Source organism: Natrix helvetica (assembly GCF_964273705.1).
Source record: "Natrix helvetica genome assembly, chromosome: 1".
In the NCBI taxonomy this organism is placed as follows: Eukaryota; Metazoa; Chordata; class Lepidosauria; order Squamata; family Natricidae; genus Natrix; species Natrix helvetica.
Genome location: NC_138548.1, coordinates 92,582,643 through 92,609,870, shown reverse-complemented (window position 1 = coordinate 92,609,870; position 27,228 = coordinate 92,582,643). Strand labels below are relative to the sequence as shown.

At 41.0% G+C, this 27,228-nt stretch overlaps 1 protein-coding gene across 3 annotated transcripts in view; it reads right to left on the bottom strand.

Moving 5' to 3' along the window:
* Positions 1-27,228, bottom strand: part of NELL1 (neural EGFL like 1) — a 609,773-nt gene that overhangs the window by 295,237 nt on the left and 287,308 nt on the right. For all 3 annotated transcript variants that reach the window (XM_081938833.1, XM_081938832.1, XM_081938834.1), the window contains exons 11-12: positions 27,000-27,099; positions 17,697-17,825 (exon numbers count right to left, since the gene is read on the bottom strand). In XM_081938833.1, coding sequence (XP_081794959.1) covers positions 17,697-17,825; positions 27,000-27,099 — 229 coding nt within the window. The remainder of the gene's footprint in view (positions 1-17,696; positions 17,826-26,999; positions 27,100-27,228) is intronic.

Genomic DNA, 27,228 nt, shown 5'->3' with positions numbered 1-27,228 from the left:
CCGCGGCCCTTGTTAACCCGTGCGACGACCGATGCGGTATAGAATTTTTATTCGTTTCTTTCACCATGTTGTATGGGTTGGTGAGTTTTTATTATTATTATTATTATTATTATTATTATTATTATTATTATTATTATTATTATTATTATTATTATTATTATTATTATTCTCCTGTTCGTTTGTCCTATGTATGTTGCAGGGCAGATTTACGAAATACCTATGATCTACAAAATACCATGCAAATCTGCCCTGCAACATACATAGGACAAACAAACAGGAGAATAAATGCACACATCGCAGAACACAAGAACACAGTAAGAAAAAAAGAAAAAAACTTCCTCCCTTTTCCAGCACCTTAAAGCTACAGGACATGAAATTAATTTTGAAGGAACCAGGTTAATCTCCAAAACAGAACACTTCAACAAGAGAATAATTATGGAAGCTGTCAAAATAGAGAAACACCCCCACAACATGAATAAATGTGATGATACCTCCCACCTACCAGACAACTGGAAACCTGGTCAACAAACGAGCCCCATTGACCACCCAGGCCGTTACAACACGAAACAACAATAGACACACAGACAGCACCAATCAGCACCAATCTACCAATCATGATACAACCACACAACCAATCATTCCACTTACTGAAACAAAGCCAGCACTCCACACACACCCCACCAAGATTTATAGAAAGGCGGCAGCTCCGATCACACTTTAAGCCCAAAACCAAAAATCTAAAGTCACGTTTTCTTGGAATACAAAGAAATAGAAATGTCTTAGCTGACTTGCTCCTTCAAGTTATTTATTGGGTGGGGGAGGGGACAATTAAGCAATTCTACCATACAGGCCATTTCAAAGCTGATATGATTAAACAATCTCAGTGTAATTCCTGAGACAAATTAACTAAAAATTGAGTTATAAGCAAGGAATCTTCTTATATTTTCATTTGATTTACAGCCAGAATGAGATTATTTTTCAATTGAAATGATTAATGTAGAAGTGAAGAAATATGTTAATGTGATCCAATTTTCTCAATCACTCAGTTTCCAAGTAAGAATATAATTAAAATTATTACTAATTAAATGTGCAACTAAGCAGAATGGAGCGTCAGTTTAAGGAATAAAAATGTACAAAGAACCCATTAATTCTGCATTATTGACTAAGAACATTTAATTCTAAATGAGAATTTAATATTTCTGTTCACGATCTTACAAGAAAAGATGATCCATTGAACACATCCACTACATTATAAGCATAATCCAACAAGGCTTTTAAAGAACAGAGATTAAGTGCATAGGCAGAACTTGCTTTTATTTTTACATTAGAGGGGGAAATAATAATAACTAACTGACCTTTGAAAACAACAATTCCAATGTAGTCAATCAGAAACCTTTTGCCCCTAAGAGCATTTCAGCTAATCATCTAATGTAAAGACTACATTTCTATTAAACATGGGTAAAAGAACAACAGGAAAAAAACCAAATCCAAATATACCATTACTCCTTGTTGAAGGCAGGCTCAAACTTTGATACCTGGAGCCAAAGCTCAATAATTAGAATGTATTTTCAGATTAACTAATATTTCTCTCCAATCTTCGTTCAGTCACAGAAAAGGAAAAATAAAAATAAGTCTTGAAAAGCAAAAAAAAAAAAAAAAAGATTTCATCACTTAGAATCTAGTTAGAAACCCAGTGGATAGCTATAAAAGCAGTCTAGACTATCCACTGTCAAAATTACTTTATAGAACAAGATACTGGGGGGAAATGCAGCTGTATAGTCAGACAAAGAATAGGGAAACTCAGATTCTAATTCACCCTTGGCCACCTTCTGAGCTATGGAAATAAAGTGAGTGAGGTTGAGTTAGTCTCTCTCTCTCTCTCTCTCTCTCTCTCTCTCTCTCTCTCTCTCTCTCTCTCTCTCTCTCTCTCATTCCTATTTTCTCTCTCTTCCTCATTCTCTTTGTCACTTTCCATCTTTCCATCAGGGTTGTTTTTCTCCATAAAAGAATAGAGGGGAGTGTTGTGTATGCTGCTAAAATGAAAACAGTTTATTACAGGCTAAGACCAAATGTTTTCCAGAATGTTATTTGTAATGCTTTAAAAAAAAACTTGTGGTAATGATCTGTATATAACTACTTTTATATGCATATATTTGCTTAATTTAAATCTGCAGGAATGGGGGCGGATTAAGGATGTGGATAGTAAAAAGCTTGAAATATGTTAAAATTGCAGAATAAGTTGGAATGGCTATGTGTGTATTTCTTTTGGGAACAATCTGTCCCAAAAGATCTGTCCCAGAATAGATCCAGGCTTCTTACTGTGTACATAAGATGAGGGGGGGGAAATAAGTATATAAGAGGCACTCTTTAGAGGTTCAGTTGAGAAGTAGGACAAAGTACAACAAAATGGTGCAGCAATATTGCTACTAAGTCCTAAAGTCACAATAGGGGAAGGCTCTGTGTGTTTGTAATTAATTGATGCTGCGGATGCTTTTCAAAGGTACCTGTAGCATCATCTGACAAATGGCTGATCTATAGAAGAAGAGGGCAGTTAGAAGCAAGCGTGCTGCTTGTATAAAAATCAATACAGTGACTTGGTCAGGTCAAGGAGAATTATACACTTACCTGTTTTCTACATTTGTAAGATCATCAGTAACGAGATAGAAAATACAATATGATTTTAAGACCTGAAGAGGGGAACACATTGAAATATTACAGATGTTTTTTGTTTGTTTGTTTGTTTGTTTATTTGGATTTATATGCCGCCCTTCTCCAAAAGGACTCAGGGCGGCGTACAACATTCAAAAACATACATCCCAAAAGTTAAAAAAAAATTAAATCCATATCCAAAAAAAACAAACCGAATTTAAAAGACAATACATTTAAAATAAGTTAAAAATTAACAGGCCAGGCCGGCTTGCTGGAAAAGCCAACTTTTTAGGGCGCGTCGGAAGGACCAGAGGTCAGGGATTATGCGAAGCTCCGGGGACAGCTCATTCCAGAGGGAAGGCGCTCCCACAGAGAAGGCTCTCCCCCTGGGGGTCACCAGCTGACACTGCGTGGCCGATGGCACCCTGAGGAGGCCAACTCTGTGGTATCGTACTGGACGGTGGGAGGCTACTGGTGGCAGTAGGTGGTCTCGCAGGTACCCGGGGCCTAAGCCATGGAGCGCTTTAAAGGTCATAATTAATACCTTGAATCGCACCCGGAAAACAACCGGCAACCAATGCAGGCCGCCTAAAAGGGGTGTAACATGGGAGCACCTAGGTACCCCCATGACAGCCCGCGCGGCCGCATTCTGGACCAGCTGAAGCCTCCGGGTGCTCTTCAAGGGCAGCCCCATGTAGAGAGCATTGCAGTAGTCCAGGTGAGAAAGGACGAGGGCATGAGTGACTGTGCACAGAGCATCCCGATCCAGAAAGGGGCGCAACTGATGTACCAGGCGAACCTGGTAAAAGGCCCCCCGGTCACGGCCGTCAGGTGTTCTTCTAAACTAAGCCGCGTATCCAGGAGGACTCCCAGATTGCGAGCCTTCTCTGAGGGGGCTAAAATTTCTCCCCCTATTGTCAAAGATGGAACAAGATGTACAAATCGGGATGACGGAAACCACAGCCACTCAGTCTTGGAGGGATTGAGCTTGAGCCTGTTCCTCCCCATCCAGATCCGCACAGCCTCCAGGCATCGGGATATCACGTCGAGGGCATCGTTTGGGTGGTTTGGGGTAGAGATGAAAAGTTGGGTATCATCAGCATATTGATGGAGGGGTGAGAGAACCGACCCCTGGGGCACCCCACAAGTGACGCGCCTGGGGGTCGATCTCTGCCCTCCATTCAACATAAACTGCGACCGATCCGACAGGTAGGAGGAGAACCACTGTAAAATGGTGCCCCCCACTCCCAACCCCCCGAGTCGTTGCAGTAGGATACCATGGTCGATGGTGTCGAAAGCCGCCGAGAGGTCTAATAGGACCAGGACAGAGGAACAGCCCCTGTCCCGGGCCCGCCAGAGATCATCGACCAACGCAACCAATGCCGTCTCCGTGCTGTACCCGGGCCTGAAACCCAACTGAAACGGATCCAGGTAGACAGCTTCATCCAGGTACTGGGCAAGCTGATGTGCTACCACACTCTCGACAACCTTTGCTACAAAGCGAAGGTTGGAGACCGGACGATAGTTGGCAAAAGAAGCTGGGTCCAGGGAAGGCTTCTTGAGGAGGGGCCTCACCACCGCCTCCTTCAAGGCGGTGGGAAAGAACCCCTCTCTCAATGAAGCGTTGGTAATCGCCTGGAGCCAGCCTCATGTCACCTCCCGGGAAGCCGAAACTAACCAAGAGGGACACGGGTCCAGCACACAAGTGGCCACACTGAGTCTCCCCATAATCCTGTCCATGCCTTCGGGGGTCACAGGGTCAAACCCATCCCAGATAGTCTCCTCAAGATTCATCCCCATCGGCTCGCCCGAATCTACCCAGTCAGAGTCCAAGCCTGTCCGGATCTGAGCGATTTTATCCTGCATATACTGAAAAAATTCTTCAGCCCTACCCTGCAGTTCCTTGGTTAAGTAAGGAGTGGGTCACCCTAAACAGGGCGGCTGGGCGGTTATCTGCGGACGCGATAAGAGTGGAAAAATATCGTATGGGTGGTTTGGGGTAGAGATGAAAAGTTGGGCATCATCAGCATATTGATGATACCGTACCCCAAAACCACGGATGATCTCGCCCAGCAGTTTCATGTATATGTTGAACAGGAGGGGTGAGAGAACCAACCCCTGGGGCACCTCACAAGTGACACACCTGGGGGTTGATCTCTGCCCTCCAGTCAACACAAACTGCGACCGATCAGATAGGTAGGAGGAGAACCACCGTAAAACGGTGCGCCCCACTCCCAACTCCCCGAGTCGTCGCAGTAGGATACCATGGTCGATGGTGTCGAAAGCCGCCGAGAGGTCTAATAGGACCAGGACAGAGGAGCAGCCCCTGTCCCGGGCCCGCCAGAGATCATCGACCAACGTGACCAATGCCGTCTCCGTGCTGTACACGGGCCTGAAACCCGACTGAAACGGATCCAGGTAGACAGCTTCGTTCAGGTACTGTGGAAGCTGACGTGCTACCACACTCTCGACAACCTTTGCTACAAAGCGAAGGTTGGAGACCGGACGATAGTTGGCTAAAGAAGCTGGGTCCAGGGAAGGCTTCTTAGGGAGGGGCCTCACGGCGGTGGGAAAGAACCCCTCTCTCAATGAAGCGTTGGTAATCGCCTGGAGCCAGCCTCGTGTCACCTCCCGGGAAGCCGAAACTAACCAAGAGGGACACGGGTCCAGCACACAAGTGGCCGCACTGAGTCTCCCCATAATCCTGTCCATGCCTTCGGGGGTCACAGGGTCAAACCCATCCCAGATAGTCTCCTCAAGATTCATCCCCATCGGCTCGCCCGAATCTACCCAGTCAGAGTCCAAGCCTGTCCGGATCTGAGCGATTTTATCCTGCAGATACTGAACAAATTCTTCAGCCCTACCCTGCAAGGGGTCTTCCCCAGTTCCTTGGTTAAGTAAGGAGTGGGTCACCCTAAACAGGGCGGCTGGGCGGTTATCTGCGGACGCGATAAGAGCGGAAAAATATTGCCGTTTTGCCACTTCTATCGCCACTAAGTAGGATTTAATATGAATTCTTACTAGTGTTCGATCAGATTCGGTAAACCAGGGAGCCATCCGGGATCGACACTGGGTCAGAGGCTGCAAAGGCACAACATGATCCAAGGCCCCAGCGGCAGCCCTATCCCAGGCTTCCACTAGGGCTTCGGTCGAGTTGTGAGCAAGGGATTCAGGAAAAGTCCCAAGCTCCATCAGGAACCTTTCAGGGTCCATCAGGTGCCTGGGGTGGAACCATCTAGTCGGTTCCGCCTCCCTGCGGCGAGGAGTAGCGGTATGGAAGTCAAGCCTGATGAGGAAATGATCACACCATGACAAGGGTTGAATAGAAATATCCCCTAAATCTAGATCATTCATCCACTGCCCAGAGACAAAAATCAGGTCGAGCGTGTGTCCCCCATTATGGGTGGGGTCTTGAATTAACTGAGTTAGGTCCATAGCTGTCATGGAAGCCATGAACTCCCGAGCTGACTCGGATGTCTCGCCAATGGAAGGCAGATTGAAATCCCCCAGGACCATGAGCCTGGGGAAATCAACCGCCAATCCAGCTAATATATACAGCAGCTCCGGCAGGGCCGATGAAACATAGCAGGGAGACAGGTATGTAACAAAAAGGCCCACCTGAACTCCAAGGCCCCACTTCACACAGAGGGACTCACACCCGCCTATCTGAGGCACAGTGACCTCCTGAGGTCTGAGACTTTCCCTGATAAACACCGCCACCCCCCCCGCCCCTGCCCTGGGCTCTCGGCTGGTGAAATGCCTGGAAGCCTGGTGGGCATAGTTCGCTAAGGGGCACACCTCCCTCATGGCCCAACCAGGTCTCCGTAATGCACACCAGGTCCGCTCTACCCTCTTGTATGAAGTCATAAATGAGGGGAGCCTGATGTACCAAGGACCTGGCGTTAAGCGACACCAGCCGGAGACCAGTGTCCTGTAATCCCGAGCACCCGGGAGTGCGAGAAGGGCGATGAGGGTCGGAACACGCGATCGCTCTTAAACAGCAAACCCGCGTCCTCCGAACATCATGTGGCCCTCAGCCCCCACCATATCTGCCTCTCCCACAAACAGTAGAGATGGTGAACCCCCCAATGGAATGGCTTAGTGTCTGCCCCGGAATCCCAACCCTTCCTAGCCCTCCCAACCCATGCCCATTAGTTAGCTCTGGCCTGTGCCCTGGCAGACTCCCCCCACCAAGCCTGTCTGAGCCATCCGAATCAACCCCTCCTCCCCACCTTAAAATTTAAAAGCCCCTGTAAAAAACCCTTAAGAAGTCTCTTCTTCGCATGCCACCTCTCGGGATCCCAAGATCCATCATTAAGGAAGCGTCTTGATAGGTCAGAAGGCCATCCCCGGGAAAGGGGGAGTTTCTGGAGGGAATAAAGTTCTGTCGCAGTATAGCATAGAGGAGAGTGTGGCATCAACCAAACGGGATGACATCATGGGGAGATGGAACAAGGAGATGACATGTCCACGGGGGGGCAGCCGGCAGTGTTCAAAGGGGTAGCAGGAAGCTTATGTCCATCATAAAAATAGTCGATGTTGGGGACAATATGTAAGGGTAACAGACAGCTGTCCAAAATCGCAGCAGATGGTAGCTTGCGAGGTGGTGAAGCGGCCAGTGATGGCGGCAACAAGGACAGTGGTGGCATCGGCAGCTGCTCCAACTCCAACAGCTAAGCTCCGCCCATGCCAACCGCACTCACATCCATCGCCAGGGCCGCACTCCATTGACCCAGTCCATAATATCACAGGAGGGAGGGGCAAATGGCCAAATGGCACAGTATGGTGGCCCAGGCAATGGCGGCAACACTGGGGGGCACAGCAAATGACCCCCCCCACTCCAACCACGCCCATGCCAACTCCCAAAGCCATCTTCCGCTGGCATTAGTATCCATGCCAGTTGCCTCAGCCCCTCCCTGCTGATCTAAATTATCATGTTCATAAGCAAGGAGGAGTGGGGAGCAACCGGGATAACACCACGGCGTGGTGGGGCGGCAGCTGTAGAGACCCCAAACCGGGCATCCCACCACCACCACCGACCACACCACGCCGGCTGCAGAGACCCCAGGCCGGGCGTCCCACCGCAGCTGCTGACCACACCCACGCCAGCAGCCGCTGACGCTCTCCATTCTCCTTTCACTGCTAACCGCCCCATTTCACTCACAATGTTCCGGCTATAAGGCAGGACATCGCAGCTCAAGGGTATCCCCCGAGGTCCCAGGAAGTTCTCATAGCTGGACCTGGAACCAATGATGGAATAGGGTACCCCTGCAAGCCCCAAGACGGACAATCATCTCCCCGAAGCTCTCCTCAAACACGACAGGATACCATCTTGGGCATGCGTACAAGGGAAAATCCATTCTGAATAATGCTGGACCACAAACTGATTATAGATTATTATATTATTCTCATCATCATCATCTCATAATCATAAATATTTTTAGAATTGATTATTATTTGGTAGACAACTTAAGGTTGGCTGATCTCAAAAACTAAGCAGACCAGTTATAAGACAGGGAACTGCCAAGACATTGTGAAGAAGACAGTGACAAACTACTTCTATATTGCTACCAAGGAAAATACATAGAGATATATCTATGTCAAATGTTCAGCTTAGCTCTAAAGGTATCTCTCTGTTGCAGATAGCAAGCTGTTATGGGAAAGATCTGAAAGGCAATTAAAATGCTAGAACAAGCAATAATATATCTTCTTATTGTTGTTTTTGAAGAAATAACTAGCATGGGTGAACTTCTATTGAAAACTTGTACTGAACATTTTAAAATCTGTGGAGCCATTAAAGGATTTCAATTTTGAATAGGAATATCACTTTTTTTTTCAACAAAGGGTATTCCTTCTCTGATTTCAAATTCTAGTCAGGGAGAATTAAAAGATTCAGTGGAGGAGACACAGGATAGCAAATTTATATATTCATTTTTATACAGTATATACAATTAGCAGCATACTTTTCACAGTAAAAAGAAAATGTAAATGTATCATTGGACATTATGAGGAAATGTCCAGTTTCCAATTATTTAACTGACAGAGAAAATGGGCTAGTTTGTGGCTATAGTTTCTTCTACAGCTACTGGTGGAGAGATTTATGCTTTAACTTTATGAAAATAGCTATTACACTGTGAGAAAATGCAGCATACAAGCAGATGGACAACAAACTAAAGTCATTTCTCCATAGTGACTTATAACAACTTCATAGCATCACCTGGCTACCACTGATATGACAGAAAGCCTGTCTGCATCACTATTATTTTGCCACAACAATGATTGAATGACCCTAGAAGATGCTATAAGTCACCAGTGAGAAAAATGAGCAAAGACCACCTGCCTTAATACAGGAGCAGAAAACAACAACTATTAACAAAAGAGCTGTCTACGCTCTTGAGTCAGTGTGAAAAGCAACTAGAATTCCCTCCACACATTTCCTAGCGAGGCTGGATTGCAACAATTGGCCAAATAAAGAATTTATGTCCAATATCCCAATGTTTCAATCCACTCTGTTCCTCCATTCCTCAAATCTAGCATCTTCCAGTAATCAAGAAGCCTTATGCACTAGAAGTTATGCTGAAATACCATGGTAAATGGTGTGAATACTAAAATACATAAGAAGCAATTTCAGCCTGATTTTCATACTCAAAAGAAAATGAATTGGAAGACTACATACTAAAGTTCCGGTCCATAGCCCCAAACCGAACTACAGACAATTTACATAGTGGTTCATCCACTGCTGATTAATATATTTTGGAAATGAGTTACTTATCCTATCATATATCCAGAGAAAGTTTTTGTCAGGGGTAAATTGAGCCCTGTAATTAATGAGGTATGAATCGTGGCATTTCCTTGAAGCATACTTCTTAAATAAGTAAAATAAACCCGAGATATATTCTAAGAAAAACATTTTATTGTAAAGAAAAATAAAACAAAATTTACTAAGCTAATGATTACATTTTGGCAGAGTTCCTGTCTGCCTTGGCAGACAAACAAAAGAAAGTAAAGTGAAAAAAAGAATGTGGAATGTGTGACATGCACAGTGAAGCTTAGAGATAAGAGTCAGTTCATTCTACTGTATAACTCAGAATGTAAGCACAGCTGGCAAACCAAATAAACGCAGTGACAGTTTTCTCCAACCCAGCATCCATACACTGTATCCTATTAAAATTATCAAACATCTGCCTTAATATTTCTAGAGCTTGGGGTTTCCTTTCACATTACACCAATTAATTTCAAATGTAAATCCCTTCTAAAAAATACAAACTAGTTATAAATATCAGCCTTCTCCCAAACTACTTGCCATAATGGTTAGCTGCAATTGGTATAGTGATCAAAGTGCTAACTATCCAGTGTAACTTTAAGTTAAAGCCCTTAAATTCTTGCCAGGTTACACAAAATCTAAGAATGCCTCAAAGAAAATTGTCAGAATATTCATGAACTGGCAGAAACATGGTAACATAAACTTAAGTAAGAAGTCTGGGCATGGCTTAGCTGTATTAAGCTCTGAGCTCTGAAACGAAACTAGTCTGGATTGTCTGCTGATATGAACTGAAATGAAATTGTTCTCTGCTGTTGGTATTGTATGTGTATATATATATATACTTGCATATAAAGAAGTTTCTTATTTAAATCAATCCTGCTGAATCAGTTATTTGTGTGTGCTTTCTGGATTTGATTTTTGCAACAAACTCTGGCAAAAATACACATGAATAAATTATGTTTAACAAATACAAGTAGTTGAAGAAAATAAATATGCAGCCAATCTGAGTCTTTATTAAGCTGCTGCCAAAATGGTCTTTTATTGATTTGAAAAGAATGCTTGCAACATTGATAGAGCAATTTTTGACTTACAATTCCTATGGAATACACTTTTCCTATGGCAGGAGGTCCTGCTATAATTTGAGGGTTCTGACTCATGAGTCGCATGTTAATGGTCATTTTCATTTCAAAAAGATATGAAAAACCATAGATTTACAGATCTTCACTACTCAAAAGTATGGGAAATAACAGCTTTACAGCAGTTCCTGTTAGATTTGGGTAATGGATAGGCGCACACAGTCTTAACGGTAACAGCAGCTTTTTATTAAGTACAACAAGTGAAAACAATCCAGCAAAGGTTGAGTCTGACAGCAGCGCTTTTATAGGGAACTGTCAGACCCTTCAACCAATAGGATTAAACCTCTGTTCCTGCCGGAACAGAGGACCTTGGTGGAAACCACTGTTGTTCGAACAAGTATCTGACACCACTCTCCTCTTGGATGGAACAATCCTACCTTTCACAGGCCGCAGCTGGAGCTTCTAGAGCCAATTCGCTCGGAGCTTGCTGGGGGCCTGCAACAAAACCAGATAAGTTTCCCGGTACCCTCGGGCTTGAGCTGGCCATGGAAGGAGTGAGTGTTTGCTCCATTTGAATAGGGCTTTGGCTAACTCGTGCAGGAGTTACCTCTGCTTGTCTAAGAGTGGAGTTGGAGAGGTGGCCACGGAGTTGGTCAATATGCCTTCTCCAATTCCTACCATCCTCTAGCTCTAGGAGATAAGAGAGAGGGCCGGTGATGCCTATCATTGTGGCAGGAATCCACAAGTTCCCCTGGCATAGTTGTGGGCATATACCGAATCCCCTATGCTAACTGTCCGAATCTTGCTTGTGGAGTCTGGGGGCAATGAGGCAGAATAATTGGGGTGTAGCCAGTCTAAGTGAGACCTTACCTGGCGACCCATAAGAAGCTCAGAGAGGCTTCTCCATGTAGTGGCACTGGGTGCAATGTGCTGATTTAGCAAATAGTGGTCAACCCGTGTTTGCCAATCTCCCAGGCCTATCCTAGAGAGAGCCTCTTTTGCAGATCTCACCATTCTCTCCATCTAACCATTGGAGGCCAGATGGAATGGCGCAACCAGGGCATGCCTGATTCCCTCAGCTGCTAGGAAGATCTCAAAATGCATGGCCATGAATTGGGGCCCGTTGTCAGCGACCAAGATGTCAGACAGGCCGTGCATGGAGAAAAGTCTCCATAGCACCTTGATGACTGCTTCTGCCATAGTGGAGGTCATCAGGACTACCTCTAAACATTTCGAGTAGGCATCCACAACTACAAGAAATGTCTGGCCGTGAACTGGGCCAGCAAAGTCAATGTGCACCCTAGACCATGGTGCTTGATGTTGCTCCCACTCCTTAGCGGGCACCTCTGGGTGAGCTGGTCTGGACTCCTGGCACAGTGTGCAGGTAGCCACTATTCTTCTTCCTGTTCATGTTAGGCCACCAAACGTAACTCCTAGCCAAAGACTTCATCCTGATAATTCCAGGATGCCCTATGTGTAAAGCCTCTAATACTGAAATGCACAGTTTGGGTGGAACAACAACCCGGTTCCCCCACAGTAAACAGCCATTTACAACCGATAACTCGCGTTTGCCATCGTGTTTGGCAAAATACATTTTGACATCAGCCCCAACAGGCCCCTTGGGTCACCCCCTCCACACCCAGTTCAACATTTGTTTGATGGTGGAGTCCTTTGCAGAGTGATGGGCAACGTACCTGGACGAGACAGGCCCAGTCTCAAGGCAGTCAATGAGGACTGGCGTCTCAGGGGTAGGGTCAACGAGAAGTTCAGGCAGCGGGCAGCAGCTGAGAGCGTCAGCATGCCCAAAGTGGAGCCTAGTCGGTGGATGAGACGCTAGGAGTAGGCAGCTAGGAAGATGGTCCATCTGTTCATGCAAGGTGATAATGACACTGGGGAAGGTCGGTCCCCAGCCAATAAGCCCAACAATGGCTTGTGATCCATAACCAGTTCAAAGTCATGGCCATATAGGTACTCATGGAACCTCTTTACTCAGGCCACTGCAGCCAAAGCCTCACGGTCCAGCTGGCTGTAGTTCCGCTCTGCGGCAGACAAGGTTCTGGAGTAAAATGCAATAGGGGCTTCAGTTCCATTAGGCATGCGGTGGCTAGAATGGCGCCGATGCCAAATGAGGAAGAGTTGTAGGTCAGCACCAAAGGCAGTGTCTGGCTGTATTGTACTAGAAAGGAGTCCGCTGACAGGAGTCATTTTACTGGGGCAAATGCAGCAGCCTCGGCTCTGCCCCAGGACCACTTCACATTCTTAGCCAGGAGACGGTGTAAGGGCTCAGCAACGGTGGTTTTCTGTTTAAGAAAGATACTGTAGAAATTAAGGACCCCGAGGAACACCTGCAGCTCAGTATGATTGCAAGGTGTGGGGGCATCCTGAATTGCTTTGATTTTTTGTGTGGTCGGATAAATCCCATAGCCGTCGATTAGGTACCCTAAGAATTCAACCCTTGGCACATTAATTTGGCATTTCTCTTTTTTGAGGCGGAGGACTTTATCTCTAATTCGAGCCAAAACTGTTCGTACACGTTTTAAAAGTTGTGCCTCATTTGCAGCCAATACCAAGATGTTGTCAAAACAGGGACAACTTCTGGAATCCCTTGAAAAAGCCATTCCATGATGCTTTGGAACAGTCCAGGGGTGATACTAACGCTGAATTTCAGACTGTGACATTTGAATGCACCCCTGTGCGTCACAATGGTTTAGGCGTCCGCCGTAGTGCCATCTACAGGCAATTGTTGGTATGCCTGAACCATGTCCAATTTTGCGAAAACTTTTCCTGGGCCTAATGAATGAAGGAGGTGTTGTACAATGGGTACAGGGTAGGCGCTTTGTTGTAGTGCTTTATTTATTGTGCACTTGTAGTCCGTGCAGATGCGGAGAGACCCATCAGATTTGACAAGTGTCACTATAGGGGTCTCCCAGCGTGCGTGATCGACCGGCTCTAGGATTTCCTGTTCTACGAGCTTGTCAATTTCCCTGTCAATTTTGGGGCGGAGAGCAAAAGCTATTCTCCTGGGTTTTAGCCTTATTAGGATTATGTTGGGGTCTAAACTAAAAGAAATTGGAGTCCTCACATACATACCCAGACCGGTGCCAAAGAAGTCCTCGAACTCCTTAAAGATGGCTTCAGCGCCGTCATCTTTCAAGTGTTGATACTGCTCACCTCTAGGCCCAGGGCTTGGAACCAATTTAGCCCTAAGATGCTCTGCAGGTTGCCACTGAACTGCTTGAACTTCACCTGGAAGATGCCTTGGCCCACGATGGGGACCTGGTTTCCCTGGTAATCGCGTAGGAGGATGTCAGGAGTGCGAAGATGCTGCTTCTTTAAGCTAGGGATAGCCTGCTTTAGGTAGACCATGGCATGATGGTCAATGATGACCCAGTGTCGATCTCCATCTCACATGGAGAGTGCTCGATGAGGACTGTGACCTTCACCTTTTTTTGGCCGCCTGTTGCGGACTTGGCCGATTGACGTATGGTAGGTGACTCTACTGTCGCCCTCTGAGCACCATGGTGGCTTCTGCCAGGCCCCTTGGCTGGGCCTCTGTTGGCAGTTTGGTGCACTTCTAGGCTGCCAGGTATTGGCAAGGAATTCTCTCCAGCACACCTTGGCAATGTGCCCCTTTCGCTTGCAGCGCTGGCAGGTTGTGTCACGGAAACGGCAAACTGATCTGGCATGATCTCCTCCGCAGCTAGCGCAAGACACTGTTTGAATTTGTGCACCGCCTGAGCACAGCTACTGCGCATGCGGCAGCTGTCATCTTCTTCGCCTTCTGAGCTCTCAGGCTCTGCAGCCTCGCAATGTACGCGTGTACTCTTTCATGCGTCTTGTGGAGCACTTTGGCACTGCAGAATCTCAGTAGTTTTGATGGCTGATTCGGACGCCCTGGCTTTGTCCAAGGCGACCTGCAAAGTGAGGTTAGATTTAGCAAGTAACCTCCTCTGTAGGTTAATGTCCTGTACGCCACAAATTATGCAGTCCAGAATCAGCTCGTCTAGGTCTCGAAATTCGCAGTACGCTGCAGCCTTGAAAAGCACTGCAACATACTCATTAATCGACTCACCCTCTTTCTGGTTCCTGATGTTAAACTCATGCCGGCGAACGTGCTTGGACAGCTTGGGCGCATAGTGGGTCTTCAGCATCTGCTGAAGCATGGACCAGGTGACTGATTGTAGCAGTGTTGGCTCAGAGAGGACTTTCGCTATCTCGAACATTTCCCGGCCACAGTATTCAAGGAACATGTTCTTCTTGTGGCCTTCAGAAAAGCCCATGAGGTCATTTGCCTCGAGGAAGCAGTCAAATCGTAGCATGTATGAGTCCCAGTGCTTGGTGACTGGGTCATACAGAGTCGGTGAGGCATGCATGGCCATTTTGTGTTCAGAGGGTATTTTGAGTTTGCCGCTCAAAAATGGCTGCTCGAAGCCACGCTGAGCTCCGTGCTGGATGTACTTGCTGGATTGCTATGCTCTTTCAGTTCGTCTAGTTGCCTTCCAATCTCACCTTCATCGCCAGTGTTAGATTTGGGTAATGGACAGGCACACACAGGCTTAATGGTAACAACAGCTCTTTATTAAGTACAACAAATGAGAACAATCCAGCGAAGGTTGAGTCTGACAGCAGCCCTTTTATAGGGAGCTATCACACCCTTCGACCAATAGTATTAAACCTCTGTTCCCGCTGGAACAGAGGACCTTGGTGGAAACCACTGTAGTTTGAACAAGTATCTAACATTTCCTATTATTCTGATTTTTTCCCCTCTATCTCTTTCTACCAAACAACAGCTCTTTTTTTCTTATTCGACAGTACATTTTAACTTCTTGTCAGCTAAGTGTCTCTTTGTCATCTCAGATATAGAGAGAAAGAAAGAAGCTCAGGATCAATTTTAAAGAAAGCATTTATAAGAAATGAAAGAAGAGATCCATGAAGATGAAATTCATAAATACTATAAATAAATGGCATACAGCAAAGTGAATGATTCTTCTGACAATATATAAAAGTAGAAGGCACAATGCTTCTAAGGAGAAAATCACTTTATAACCAGTTTATAGAGATATTCGTAATATCCTTTTTTTCCCACCTTTGACTGTAATAACTGGTCACTCAAACCAATTTTACATCTTTTTTTCTCTTTCACACACAGTAATTTTTTTAGAACACATAGTGTTGCAAAATCTTATTCTGCAGCCTGTCAATCTAACAGGACACTAAGAGGTAACATTTTTGGGTTGGTATATATAGTAAATAAGCTTCATTCTACTTGTATAATAGTCATAAAATGTTCTCCTTGTTCTATTTCTAATTGGTAATTATAATATCGATAGTCATAAATTATATTTTAAATTGCTTTAAATAGTTACTTAAAGCCTGTATGCATTTATTCATATTATAAATTTTATTTAATATTTTTATGGCAGAATTATTTGCATTTCATGCTAGTCCAAGACCATAATTGCATTTGGCTTTTATCAATTTATAGCAAAATATAAATAATTATATAACCACAGCAGTTCAAGCCTCTTATTAGATTTTAAATTGTGCTGAATATTGGGATCACTATGATGTTCATATCATGATTTAAATTATAATAATTTGGATATCCTCAAGCAGTTCAGTTGATTTGAATTTAATGTCTGAAGATTAATCTCTGATCTGAAGTTAATGTCCGAACTGAGATATTATATTTCTTTTGACCCAGCTTTTCTTCCAAGTTTTTCTCTAATTTGCTCTTGCCAAGAATGGAAACTTTTGTTCCAGTGTAACAGAAAGAGAAAAAAAAGTGCACAGAAACCTTTCTGGTTTGGGCAAGGAATCACATTAGTTTGGCTCTTTGCTTTGATAGAGAATCACATTACTGTCAGGCCTGGAAGCCATCTTTTGCATTGGGCCTTCAGGCCTGCCACATTTATTGCTGTGGGAAACTGGGAGAGAGGTTTATATGGAGTATGGGATATATCGTCTAAATAACATTCCTTTTTCAGAGAGTCAAGGACAGCTTGCCCTGCATCTGATGTGGCATGACTGGGAGGCCTTTCCAGTTGGGATGGTGCTTGATTGGACCACTAGTTGGACATGTGAGTGCTGGGCAGGGACTTGAACTTTCGTTGGCATGGGGAAAACCTGAAAACTTTCAGATTCGGGTTTTCCTAGATGTGCCAATATGACATCTTTAATAAAATGGAACTTTGAGGAAACTCGAGCCTCAGAGTCTTCTTTCATTAAGGGTGTTACTTGGAACCCTGACAATTACTTCTATAGCATAAATCTCTCTACAGATGAGATTCACATGTGCCTTAATGTTAAATCATTTCTTTTAAATGAAGACTTGCCCAACAATACCACCTAGAATCAGAAGAAAATTACCTGCACTGAAATTAAGGTTATTGTATACTCCAGGGAAACTATTGATCCATACACTAAAGCTAGGATTTAAATGGTACTAGAATAGTACAACTGATGACAGCTTAGGTGTTGTATATACTATAAATACAGAATTTGTTCAGTGCAACCAACTACCATATAATTGAGTATGATTATACCATATGCAAAGCAGTAAGCACATGTCTAACAGGCAACCCAATTAGTCTTTGGAATCCAATTAAGAGAATGAAGTGAGTGTTAATGATGCAGAGTTACCATATCAGTGGAATTTAACAAATAAATAAATATGCACCTTTCTGCATTTTCAACCCAGAGCTAGCCCTGCAATATATGTGACTTACAATGACAAAACTATTTATTTCAACATTTTTCCAAGAGTACATAAAGGGACATCTCAGACATAAAAACAAATTATTCAGAAAAACTTTTGGTAGGCTTTAAATTTCCCAAGGTATCGAATGAAATCACACATGATTCTTATATCATTTTTCAAAAGACATTGATTTGATTTCTCAAGTGTGTTATTTTTCCTATCAGTGTAATAAGCAGCATACTTGACATCTGTATGACAAAGCTAAACAGGCCAGGAGATAGCACTTTTGCATGTTAAGAAGCAAATCCATCACTTGGGAATTTCAGAATAAACTTTTCTCTGGATCATCTGTACTTTCTAAATGAAAAAAAAAATCAAGTGTGGGTAATATTATTAGTGCTGGCGCGAAGACTGAACTTCATAATGAGACACTCTGCATGGTCTTTGTTTCAGCTAAGTATTTCTCACTAGATTACAATCAAGCTACTTTCAGGAGCATATTATTTACCTTCACAATAGGCAGAATCCCCTTGGACAGAGACATAACCACTTTTGCATTCGCAAGTAGCTCGTGTGTTCCAGTTTCTGCACTCTGAATTTTCACCACATCGGTGCCCTTGTGCACAGAAATTATGACCTGAAAAATGAAATGCATTTACTTTTGAATAAATCTGTAAGGAATAAAAAGTTAACTGTAAAATATCATTTATGCAATTCATTTATTCATATTAAGGCATCAGAAAATAGATACTACTGATTAATGTACACATTTCACAGAGGACATAGACTTTCTTCCCCTGAGCATGCCATTTACTTATAGTATATGCTGTGTTTACCCCAAAATATGACCAATTGAAAAAGTAACACCTAGCCTGATTTTTTTGGGGGGGCAACCCTAATATAAGCCCTATCCCACAAAATAAGCCCTATTGAAGTGGGTGGGCATGGCCAGCACAGGAGGCAGCCCTTCCCTTCCCTGGTCACCTCAGGGCTGTTCAGCCTCTTAATTGGGGCCCATGGATCAGCTGAGCTGCTCCAGCTGCTGCCTCCAGTAAGTGTGGCCGCTTTTGCAGACAATTGCAGCTGCAAAAGAAGCATACCTTGTGCCTTCCTTACCTAATGGTACCTTATTCCCTCCACAGAAGAGCTGCCTCATGGGTGCCGCTTTGGCTGCTGCCTTCAGCCATCTATTGCAGCCACAAAAGCAGGAGGCCAAGTGATGTACCCCATGCACTTAATGTTGGCCTTCTGAAAGATACTGTAGCAGCAGCTATCCACAATTTTTTAACCATTATTTCATCCATGTGCCCCAGTACGGTGTTAAAAGTTAACATTTCAGAAATGTTAAGGAGTGTGGGATGCGTTTCCTGCTGCAGAAGTGGCTGCCCCCGAGGGGTGCTTTTGGGAGAGAAGGCAAAGATCAGCTTTGCTTCACCCCTTGCCCTCAGCCTCCCTTCAGCTCTCTAAGAGTCTCTCCCAGACCCAAGTTCTGATGGTGGTTGGCCAGAGAAGTGGCCTGCAGGTTTTTAAGAAATTGGACAACCATTTGTCTAAAATGACATTGGGTTTCCTGCCTCAGCAGGGGATTGGACTAGAAGACCTCCATCCTTTATCCCAGTCTATTCTTCCCATTATTTACTCTCAGTATCATTTTAAAATTTAAAAATAATTCCCTTGACTAATTAAATGGTAGTTTAATGGCAATCAGCAGGCAGCAGTGGTTACTACCCCATCTATTTTGGGGTCCTGAAATGAAAAGTAAATGATTCAAAACAAATTTGTTTCATGGATTTCAGGGGGAAAAAATTTCTCTTTTGGTGTACAAGCTATCAAAAACTGAAATATAATTGACATTTCATTAGAAATCATTTAAAAGTGTATTCAGTTTCTCACAACTATACCTGTATTGGCAAAAGTGTTTTGCCTGATATGAGTTTTCACATTACAGGCATTGCTGTAGAGCAGATAAAACATTTGCAACATCGTTTTTTCCCCTGTTTCTCTCTGCCTTATTACACTCCATGGATACCCGTGATGAAATAATTTAATAATGGTTTTCTAAAACCTAAAATACACTTAGAAATTTCCAAACAGTGAATCTTTTTGAAAAGCACTACACACTAGGCCTTTGACCTCTTCAAATATTACAGCTGAATCCTTCACACGTCAATCAAGGTTGTAGTGTAATTTTCCTATACTTGGCTTTCCTTTGATGAGGGCATCCTTATATCTTTATTACAATTGCTTCCACTAGATTACATTTTCCTTTAAGTTATTTGACTGTGCAATGACCCATTTATCATTTTAAGCTAATTATAACAGTAATCAAATTCCATGCTTCGGGGAATAGGTAGACAATCTTATTTCACATTGGTGAAGAATATTGTAACTGGTTATGCCCTTAGTTTCCTAAAAGGATCACTCAAATTAGACATATTGGGAAAATTAAATTGGAAGAATTTAACAATCTACTAATTCTTCCAAGCTATTTTGATTGCAATCTTATTTATTTAATTTTTCCTGACTATTTTTTTTTTGTCAAGGCAGTGTTGACAGCTCTCACTTCCTATTTGCCCCACAATAACCCTAAGAGGTAGCCTGGGCTGAGATCAAGTGAGTGGCCCAAAATCACCCAACTTTCATCTTCAGAGAGGATTAGTCTCCTGGTTTATAGCCTGGTATTTTATTCACTACATCAAACTGATTCTCTATGCATGTTTAATCATTGCTAAACCAGAAAGATTTATTTTCAAAGAAACAAGGATTATATTAGAATGAACATAATTTTTCTCTCATATAATCCAATTATTTGAGGCCCTATCACATTTCTTTTGCCCCCTTCAGATAAAGAATCATGCAAAAATGCTTATATTAGTAGTAATGCACCATATTCCAATATTTTATATGACTGCTATTACTAAAAAAAGACTGTCGAGCTAACAATACCATTTATGGGAAGCATTCTGAGTTATCAAGTATCTTTTCTTATTATTCCATACCTGAAGATAATCAAGAAAAGATTGTCTGGAATTATAAATGTCAAACTACTGTGTGTGAAAAGTTTAGTTTGCTATACTATCTTGATGTGTATTGCATATTATTTCTATTGGATTATTTCTAATTAATACTGAAATAATATTATTTCCATTGGAAATACTGAATAAAAGGGCCTAATATTAGGGTCTTTTGAATTTAATTTACTTTCTTGCTCATTTTGCTTGCGTGCTGCCCTTTCAGAAAAGCTCTGAGCAGTCAACAATATATTATTATTTTAAAATATATTTTATTATATATATATATATGTTTTCGTATATTATAATTGTTATATTATTTATTTATATTTATTTCACACATTTAAGAATCGAACAGGATAATTCAAACATCTGGAATGGAATTCCAGGCAACTAGACCTAAATGTAATGAAAAGAAATTTTCCAATACAAAAATAAATATTCTACCCCAAATAAGTAAGTTCCAACAACATTAAAAGGAACAAAGGGGGGGGGGGGGAGGAAGCATATACAAAGTTACGTGTCTTCCTGAGCATCCCCACAGTCCAATATATGTTTTAATTGAGATTGTTACAAAAGGCAACTCTTTTACTGTTTTCTCCTGAAACCCAAGAAGAAGGATAAAGAGGAAATTCCAAACCATACAGGCAGCCACTAAAAATACTTTATTTCCTAGGTCACATGATGAAAAGCCAATTTAATCAGCCAATTAATTGGTGTTATTTTATGTTTGTGAGACAACTCTATCTAGTTTATTTGTCAATTTGTCAATTAGGTTCCCCATTAATTTTTATTTATTTTATTTTATTTTACTTACATTATCAAAGATCTATCACAGGATAAAAAGATTCATGGCAGCGCAGAATTAGAATCAGCAAATACATTAAATTTGTAAATGCACGTATCAAAACTAACAAATCACTATTTAACATTACAATTTATTATTCTATTAATATCCTACTTTCAAATTGGCAAATATTCAAAACAATTAACAAAGAACTTTAAAAAGTTCAGTCTGTCATATTGCAAAAGTTGGAGGATATTTTCAAAACAAAGATTCAGAATACCTATAATTAGGTAGATTACTTAATTACTTAAGGTAATTAAAATTCATATCATTAACTATCCTAAAATTTCTTCAGTCAAATCATGCTTATAATGATTGGGAAAGATTGTAAGAATAGAGCATGTGTTTTGAATGCCACATATCATAGGTTTAGCCTGACACCCATAAAGAAGGTTATTCTCTAATATTCTAGAGAATGTTTTTTAGTTTGACTCACTAACTAATTTCATGATATCAGCCTAAATCATGGTAACCTTCAGCTCAGGCATCTCTCTTTTTTTTTTCTCCATCTAATTGGGAAGAAAAGACCAGAATTTTTTTTTTTGTTTAATTACTGTGTGAGGTATCATCTCAGTAACAAACTGTGATTAACACCATAGTCAGTTTTAAAAAGCTATAAATGTGGCTTCGGGAGCTGTTTCACTGCAACTAACCACAGTTAAACCAGTGGTAAACTGAGATTGATTAAAAGCGAAAGCAAAGCCTTCTAAGTTCTTATTCCCCATACTTTCGAAATGGAAAACCGAAGTCTGTATAGTTCAATTCTTACAGTTGGTGGTTTTGTGTTTTTTTTTTTTTGTAAATATTTTTTATTGAATGTTTTAATCTTTAAAAACAGAAAGAAAAACACCACAAGAAAAAGCAAAAAACAAAACATACATAACAATATAAAGTAATTATGCAGCCTTCTGTATCAGTTTTCCTGTTTAGCCTTTATACAGTAATTCTCCATTCTGCATTGCCTTCCTATTGCGTTAACCTTGTCCTATAATATAACAACAGTAGTGCTAACACTTATAATAATATTGATTATTTATATCACCATATATTTACATTCTCTATTTTCTGTTTTGGCTTCTGTTTTCTAGCCACTTATAAATTTTATTCCATATTTTATAGAAATCTGATTCTTCTCTTTCTTTTAGTTCTATTGTCATTTTGTCCATCTCTGCACATTCACGTACTTTTCTAATTATTGTTTCATCTGCGGATGTATTGATTTTTTTCCCCAGTTTTGTGCAAAAGCAATCCTGGCTGCAGTGAGTATGTGTATCAGTGACATGCAGTCAGGGGAGGCAGGGGAGGCACAGCCTCACCACAGTCATCATGAAAAGAAAAGGAAATGTAAAAGGAAAAAGGCGAGAGCTGAGGTCAGGCTGAGCTAATTGCTGCCTCACCATGGATGACTCTGCTTAACTGTTTAAAAAAGCCTCTAAAAAGTGCCCTCTACTATGAGGCAGGAGAACTGCATGCCTCATCTAGTCTGACTTTAGGCATTTTATGATCACTTGAGCAGAGTTAAGCAGGGGTTAAAAGCCTAAAAATTCCTGACGTAGGTGAGGCACGCAGTTCTCCTGCCTCATAGTAGAGGGCACTCATTTGGGCGGGGCTTCTTCAGAGGACCCGAGGCAAGAGCAGAATTGAAATCCTCTCTGAAACAGCGGGAAAATGTACGTGTGGGTCGGAGGGAGGGGGAGGATTCAAACTTCATCCTCCTGGTGCGGGGCTTTGGGTAAAGGCTAGAGGGAAGGACCCTGGCTTGTGCTCTCCCTCCCCAAGTGTAGTTTGATTGCAGGCAGAGCCACGTTGCCTTTTCAAACCTGTAATCAGTGAAGCTGGGCTGGATCCTTCCGGGGCTGGGGGAAAGTGTATGTAGTCCAATCCAACTTCTCTGTGTGTGTGTGTGTGTGTGTGTGTGTGTTTGAGAGAGGGGGGAGGGAGGGAGAGAGGGAGGGAGGAGAGGAAGGGAGAAGAAAAAGAAAGAAGGAAACTTCTTTTGCAAAGGAGAAAAACAAATGCTGTCGCTTTAAATTGGAACTGAGCATGCCTGGCTGTGGAATTTTGGGAGTTGAAGTCCACAAGTCTAAAAAAAATTGAAACCCACCACTGGGTCAGTGCCTCACCAGCCATAAACCTCACCACATGTCACTGATGTGTATGATTAGATATTGAGATTGTTTATCCATTTTTTGGTCTAATAGTCCTAATAAGAATGCTTCTCGTTTCAGTTCTTTTTTTCGCTCTGTAATTTCTTCCAACCATTTCCGAATGTTGCACCAGTATTTCCTTGTGATGGGGCACGTCCATCACATATGGTAGAATGTTCCAGACTTGTGGCTACATCTCCAACATTTGGGGGATAAATTTGGGTACATTTTGGGTATATCTCACTGGAGGTAAATGCCATCTATAAAACATTTTATAGATGCTTTGTTTGTAAGCTGTTGTAAATTTATAATTTCTTTCCCATAATTTATCCCATTTTTCTAACTCTATATTATGGCCAAAATTTCTTCCCAGCTAATCATTGTCTTCTTTACCATCCCTTCCTCCATTTTATATCTTAAACGAAAATTATATAATCTAATAATCCTTTTTCCTCCCATTCCTAATAATATTTTATCTAATTCCATTTGTTTCTCATCCTACACTTCGTTTTAAATGAAGACCTTACATCAGAATTGAATGTGAGCGATTCAAGAACAGATCTGCTAGCTTCTCTTAAGTTCTAAAAATAAATATATAAATTCCAAAGCTTAGAATTCCAGCATTAAAATTTTAAAAATGCTTTTATTGATATAATATGTGCAAAGAATTTAATAAAATAATGCTGATAATACCCTGTCTGTCAAGGCAGTGTAACACAAGTACATTTAAGGCATTTATAAGAGGTAACTAGAACTGTGTTTTTCCCCCTTTTCAAAAAACAGGGGGGGGGGGGAATCCCCATCACAAGCCTGTTTTGTAGGATCTTCAATATAAACATTTAGTTTAGATATTTGCATGTCATTCGGTCAAATTCCTGACAGATATGAAATACATGTACAATATGTGAATTCAAATAGCTGTTCCTGAGAACATATTGTGTCTTTGTAAACCTTCATTTCTTGCACCAGAGTGATTAAATTCATATTTTTCAACCTCTATCTAATATTGAATCAAAATTAAGTTGTAGAAATAATTCAAGCTTCACAAACAATTCACTAGCTTTTGTATGACCCACAGCAACTTGCTAGAATTTTATGTCTATTCTCTAAAAACAGTCTAGTCTTAGGGCTAAATTCAAAGAGGTGAGAACACTGCTCTCTAATGTGTCTCCTAAAGCAGCCACTCAGAGAAATTATAAATCTTTTTTTATGTAAGTAAATTACAAGGATTAATAGAGGCATATTACTACCCTCTCGTTGCATGCATTCATGTCTATTTTGCAGTAACCTTCCCCTGCCATGCCCACAAAGCAACACCACACCACACCCACAAAGCCATGCCCACAGAACTGGCACTAAAAAAAATTGAATCCCATCACTACACTATATCACAAATCTGTGTCATAACAATGAAAGTTACTCCTGAGCAAAATGTAAAATATCAATAGATATATTTTTGCATTAGAAAGTACCAAATAGTGCGACACAGAAACTTTTTTCTTCCAGGAAAAAACACATACTCCAGTCCCAAATTATGGCAGTAGTGGAAAATCACAAAACTTGCTTGGGTTACCATGAACACATTATTGCATTATTCTACTTACTGATTTTTTTTAAAGAAAATTTATACTGGCACCCAGCTCACTCTCTTTAGCTCCGGATGGCTTACAGAGATAAACCATACTTTCAATTATTTTAGTTTTTTAAAATAGCAAAAGGGAATTAACTGCAACAATAATTGCAATGCAATAAATTGATAACCTATCAATTTGAATAATTAGAATTATTGTACAGCAATTTTATGTGCAAAAATGAAAAAATACAAGTGAGATATTTGATAATTATGAAAGTACTACTTTCAGACTAGGTTTGGGGAAATTCTGGAAAGCCTGTTGAAACACCAGCCTTGTACGTGAGAGTCCTAGACTTTTATCTACAGAATTTGAAATACAGCTATAATATTGAAACATAGTTATATATGGCAATACTAAAATCTGGAAGAAATGCTGTTACTAAGGAGCAATAAACATTTATTTTTCATTGCCATATCTTATTCTATTAATTGCCTCAGAGCATTAAACATTATTACCAATTTTTTTTGGGGGGGGGGTGTTCAGATTTGGGTTTACTTTAAAATGGCTTGAGATCAAGGTATTTTAAGGACGGCTTTCTGCTATATACTTTTATTTATATGCTACAGATACCACTGCTTTGCGATGCAACCATGACAAATAATTACTAATAACCAATACTAATCCTCCTGCAGTTAGCATCCATCTGATAGAAATATATTTCCTGCTGATATTAGATAGGTTTTATTTATTTTAGCATTTGGATAAACTTAGCTGTTTTGAAATAAACAGATTGTCTTGATGCATGGCCTTAATAATGTTTCCTTGATAGCTCATGTTGTAACACATTTCATAATTTTGTGATTCTGCTGTTTTTATTTACAACTTCAGTATTTGTTCATACAACATTGCAACATTCTTAGGTTCAGTCTTTGGCTCATGCCCCACATTTCCCAATTGTATCACAACCAATTACAACAATCTACTACATGTTGAGTTTTTAGAAGATGCTGTTGAAAAGGGTCCTCCACTCCTCTGCTCTCAAGAGAATACCTTATGCCACTAGTCTTGAAATATTGGGCTTAGCCAATTTAGAACTTTGCCACCTTGGAGCCAACCTAAGCATAGCACATAAAATTATCTGCTACAATTTCCTACCTGTCAATAAATACTTCAGCTTCAACCACAACAACACACGAGCTCACAATAGATACAAACTTACGGTAAACCGCTCCAAACTTGATTGCAGAAAATACGACTAGAGAGTTGTCAGTGCCTGGATTGCACTACCTGACACTGTGGTTTCTTCCCCAAACCCCAAACTTTAACCTTAGACTGTCTACTGTCTACTGTTGACCTCACCCCATTCCTAAGAGGTCTTTAAGGGGTGTGCATAAGCGCACCAGCATGCCTACCGTCCCTGTTGTGTTAATATTCCCTTGTATTCATATTCATTTCATGTATACATAATCATGTTTATACTTATATCTGTTATCTAATTCATGCTTGATGAAATAATAAAAAATAAAAAATAAAATAAAATAAAAAAATAATAAAATAAAATAATAAATTAAATTAAATTAAATTAAATTAAATTAAATTAAATTAAATTAAATTAAATTAAATTAAATTAAATTAAATTATTAAATTAAATTAAATTAAATTAAATTAAATTAAATTAAATTAAATTAAATTATTAAATTAAATTAAATTAAATTAAATTAAATTAAATTAAATTAAATTAAATTAAATTAAATTAAATTAAATTAAATTATTAAATTAAATTAAATTAAAAAATGGGATTGAAGTTTGCAAGATTGCCTCTCAACCTGGGAGACAAGCTAGGGATTTTATGATGTTTGTTATCAGAAGAGAAGGGGATCATTTTTGACCTATGTCTTATTTTAAAAAATTAGGGTAAAAATAGTAGTGGAGGTCTTTTGGGAGGCAAATCATTGCCATCGTCACCATAAAATGCACCTCCTAGCTGAACATTTTGTACCACTGCAATTCAGCTATATTGTAACTTAATTTCAGTGGTGTGATTTGAGAATAATGCCAAATTGTATATGTACAATTCTGATGTCTGATTCTACATCTAGAAAGCTCCATTTAGACAAATACAATCTGTTCAGAGAAATATAATACAACCTATAAAATTATTGTACTCTAAATTCAATGAATTACTCAAATACCACTTAAATTGTCAAAAAATCCATGCAGCATGCTACTTACCTTTACAAACACTGCAGCACTGATTTTCTGGGAGTACATAGTCTTTTTCTGAACAGTTCAATGGAGGACAGGTCTCTGTTACTTTTACTAAAATTCCATTCTGGAAATAAACAATGATTCATAATTGATAAAAATGAAAGTGACAGAGTCAGTTCATACTTCTTTTTATATTTTATAGCTAGTTATAGTTATATAGCATGAATGTTCTTTACCAACAACATTGTAAACT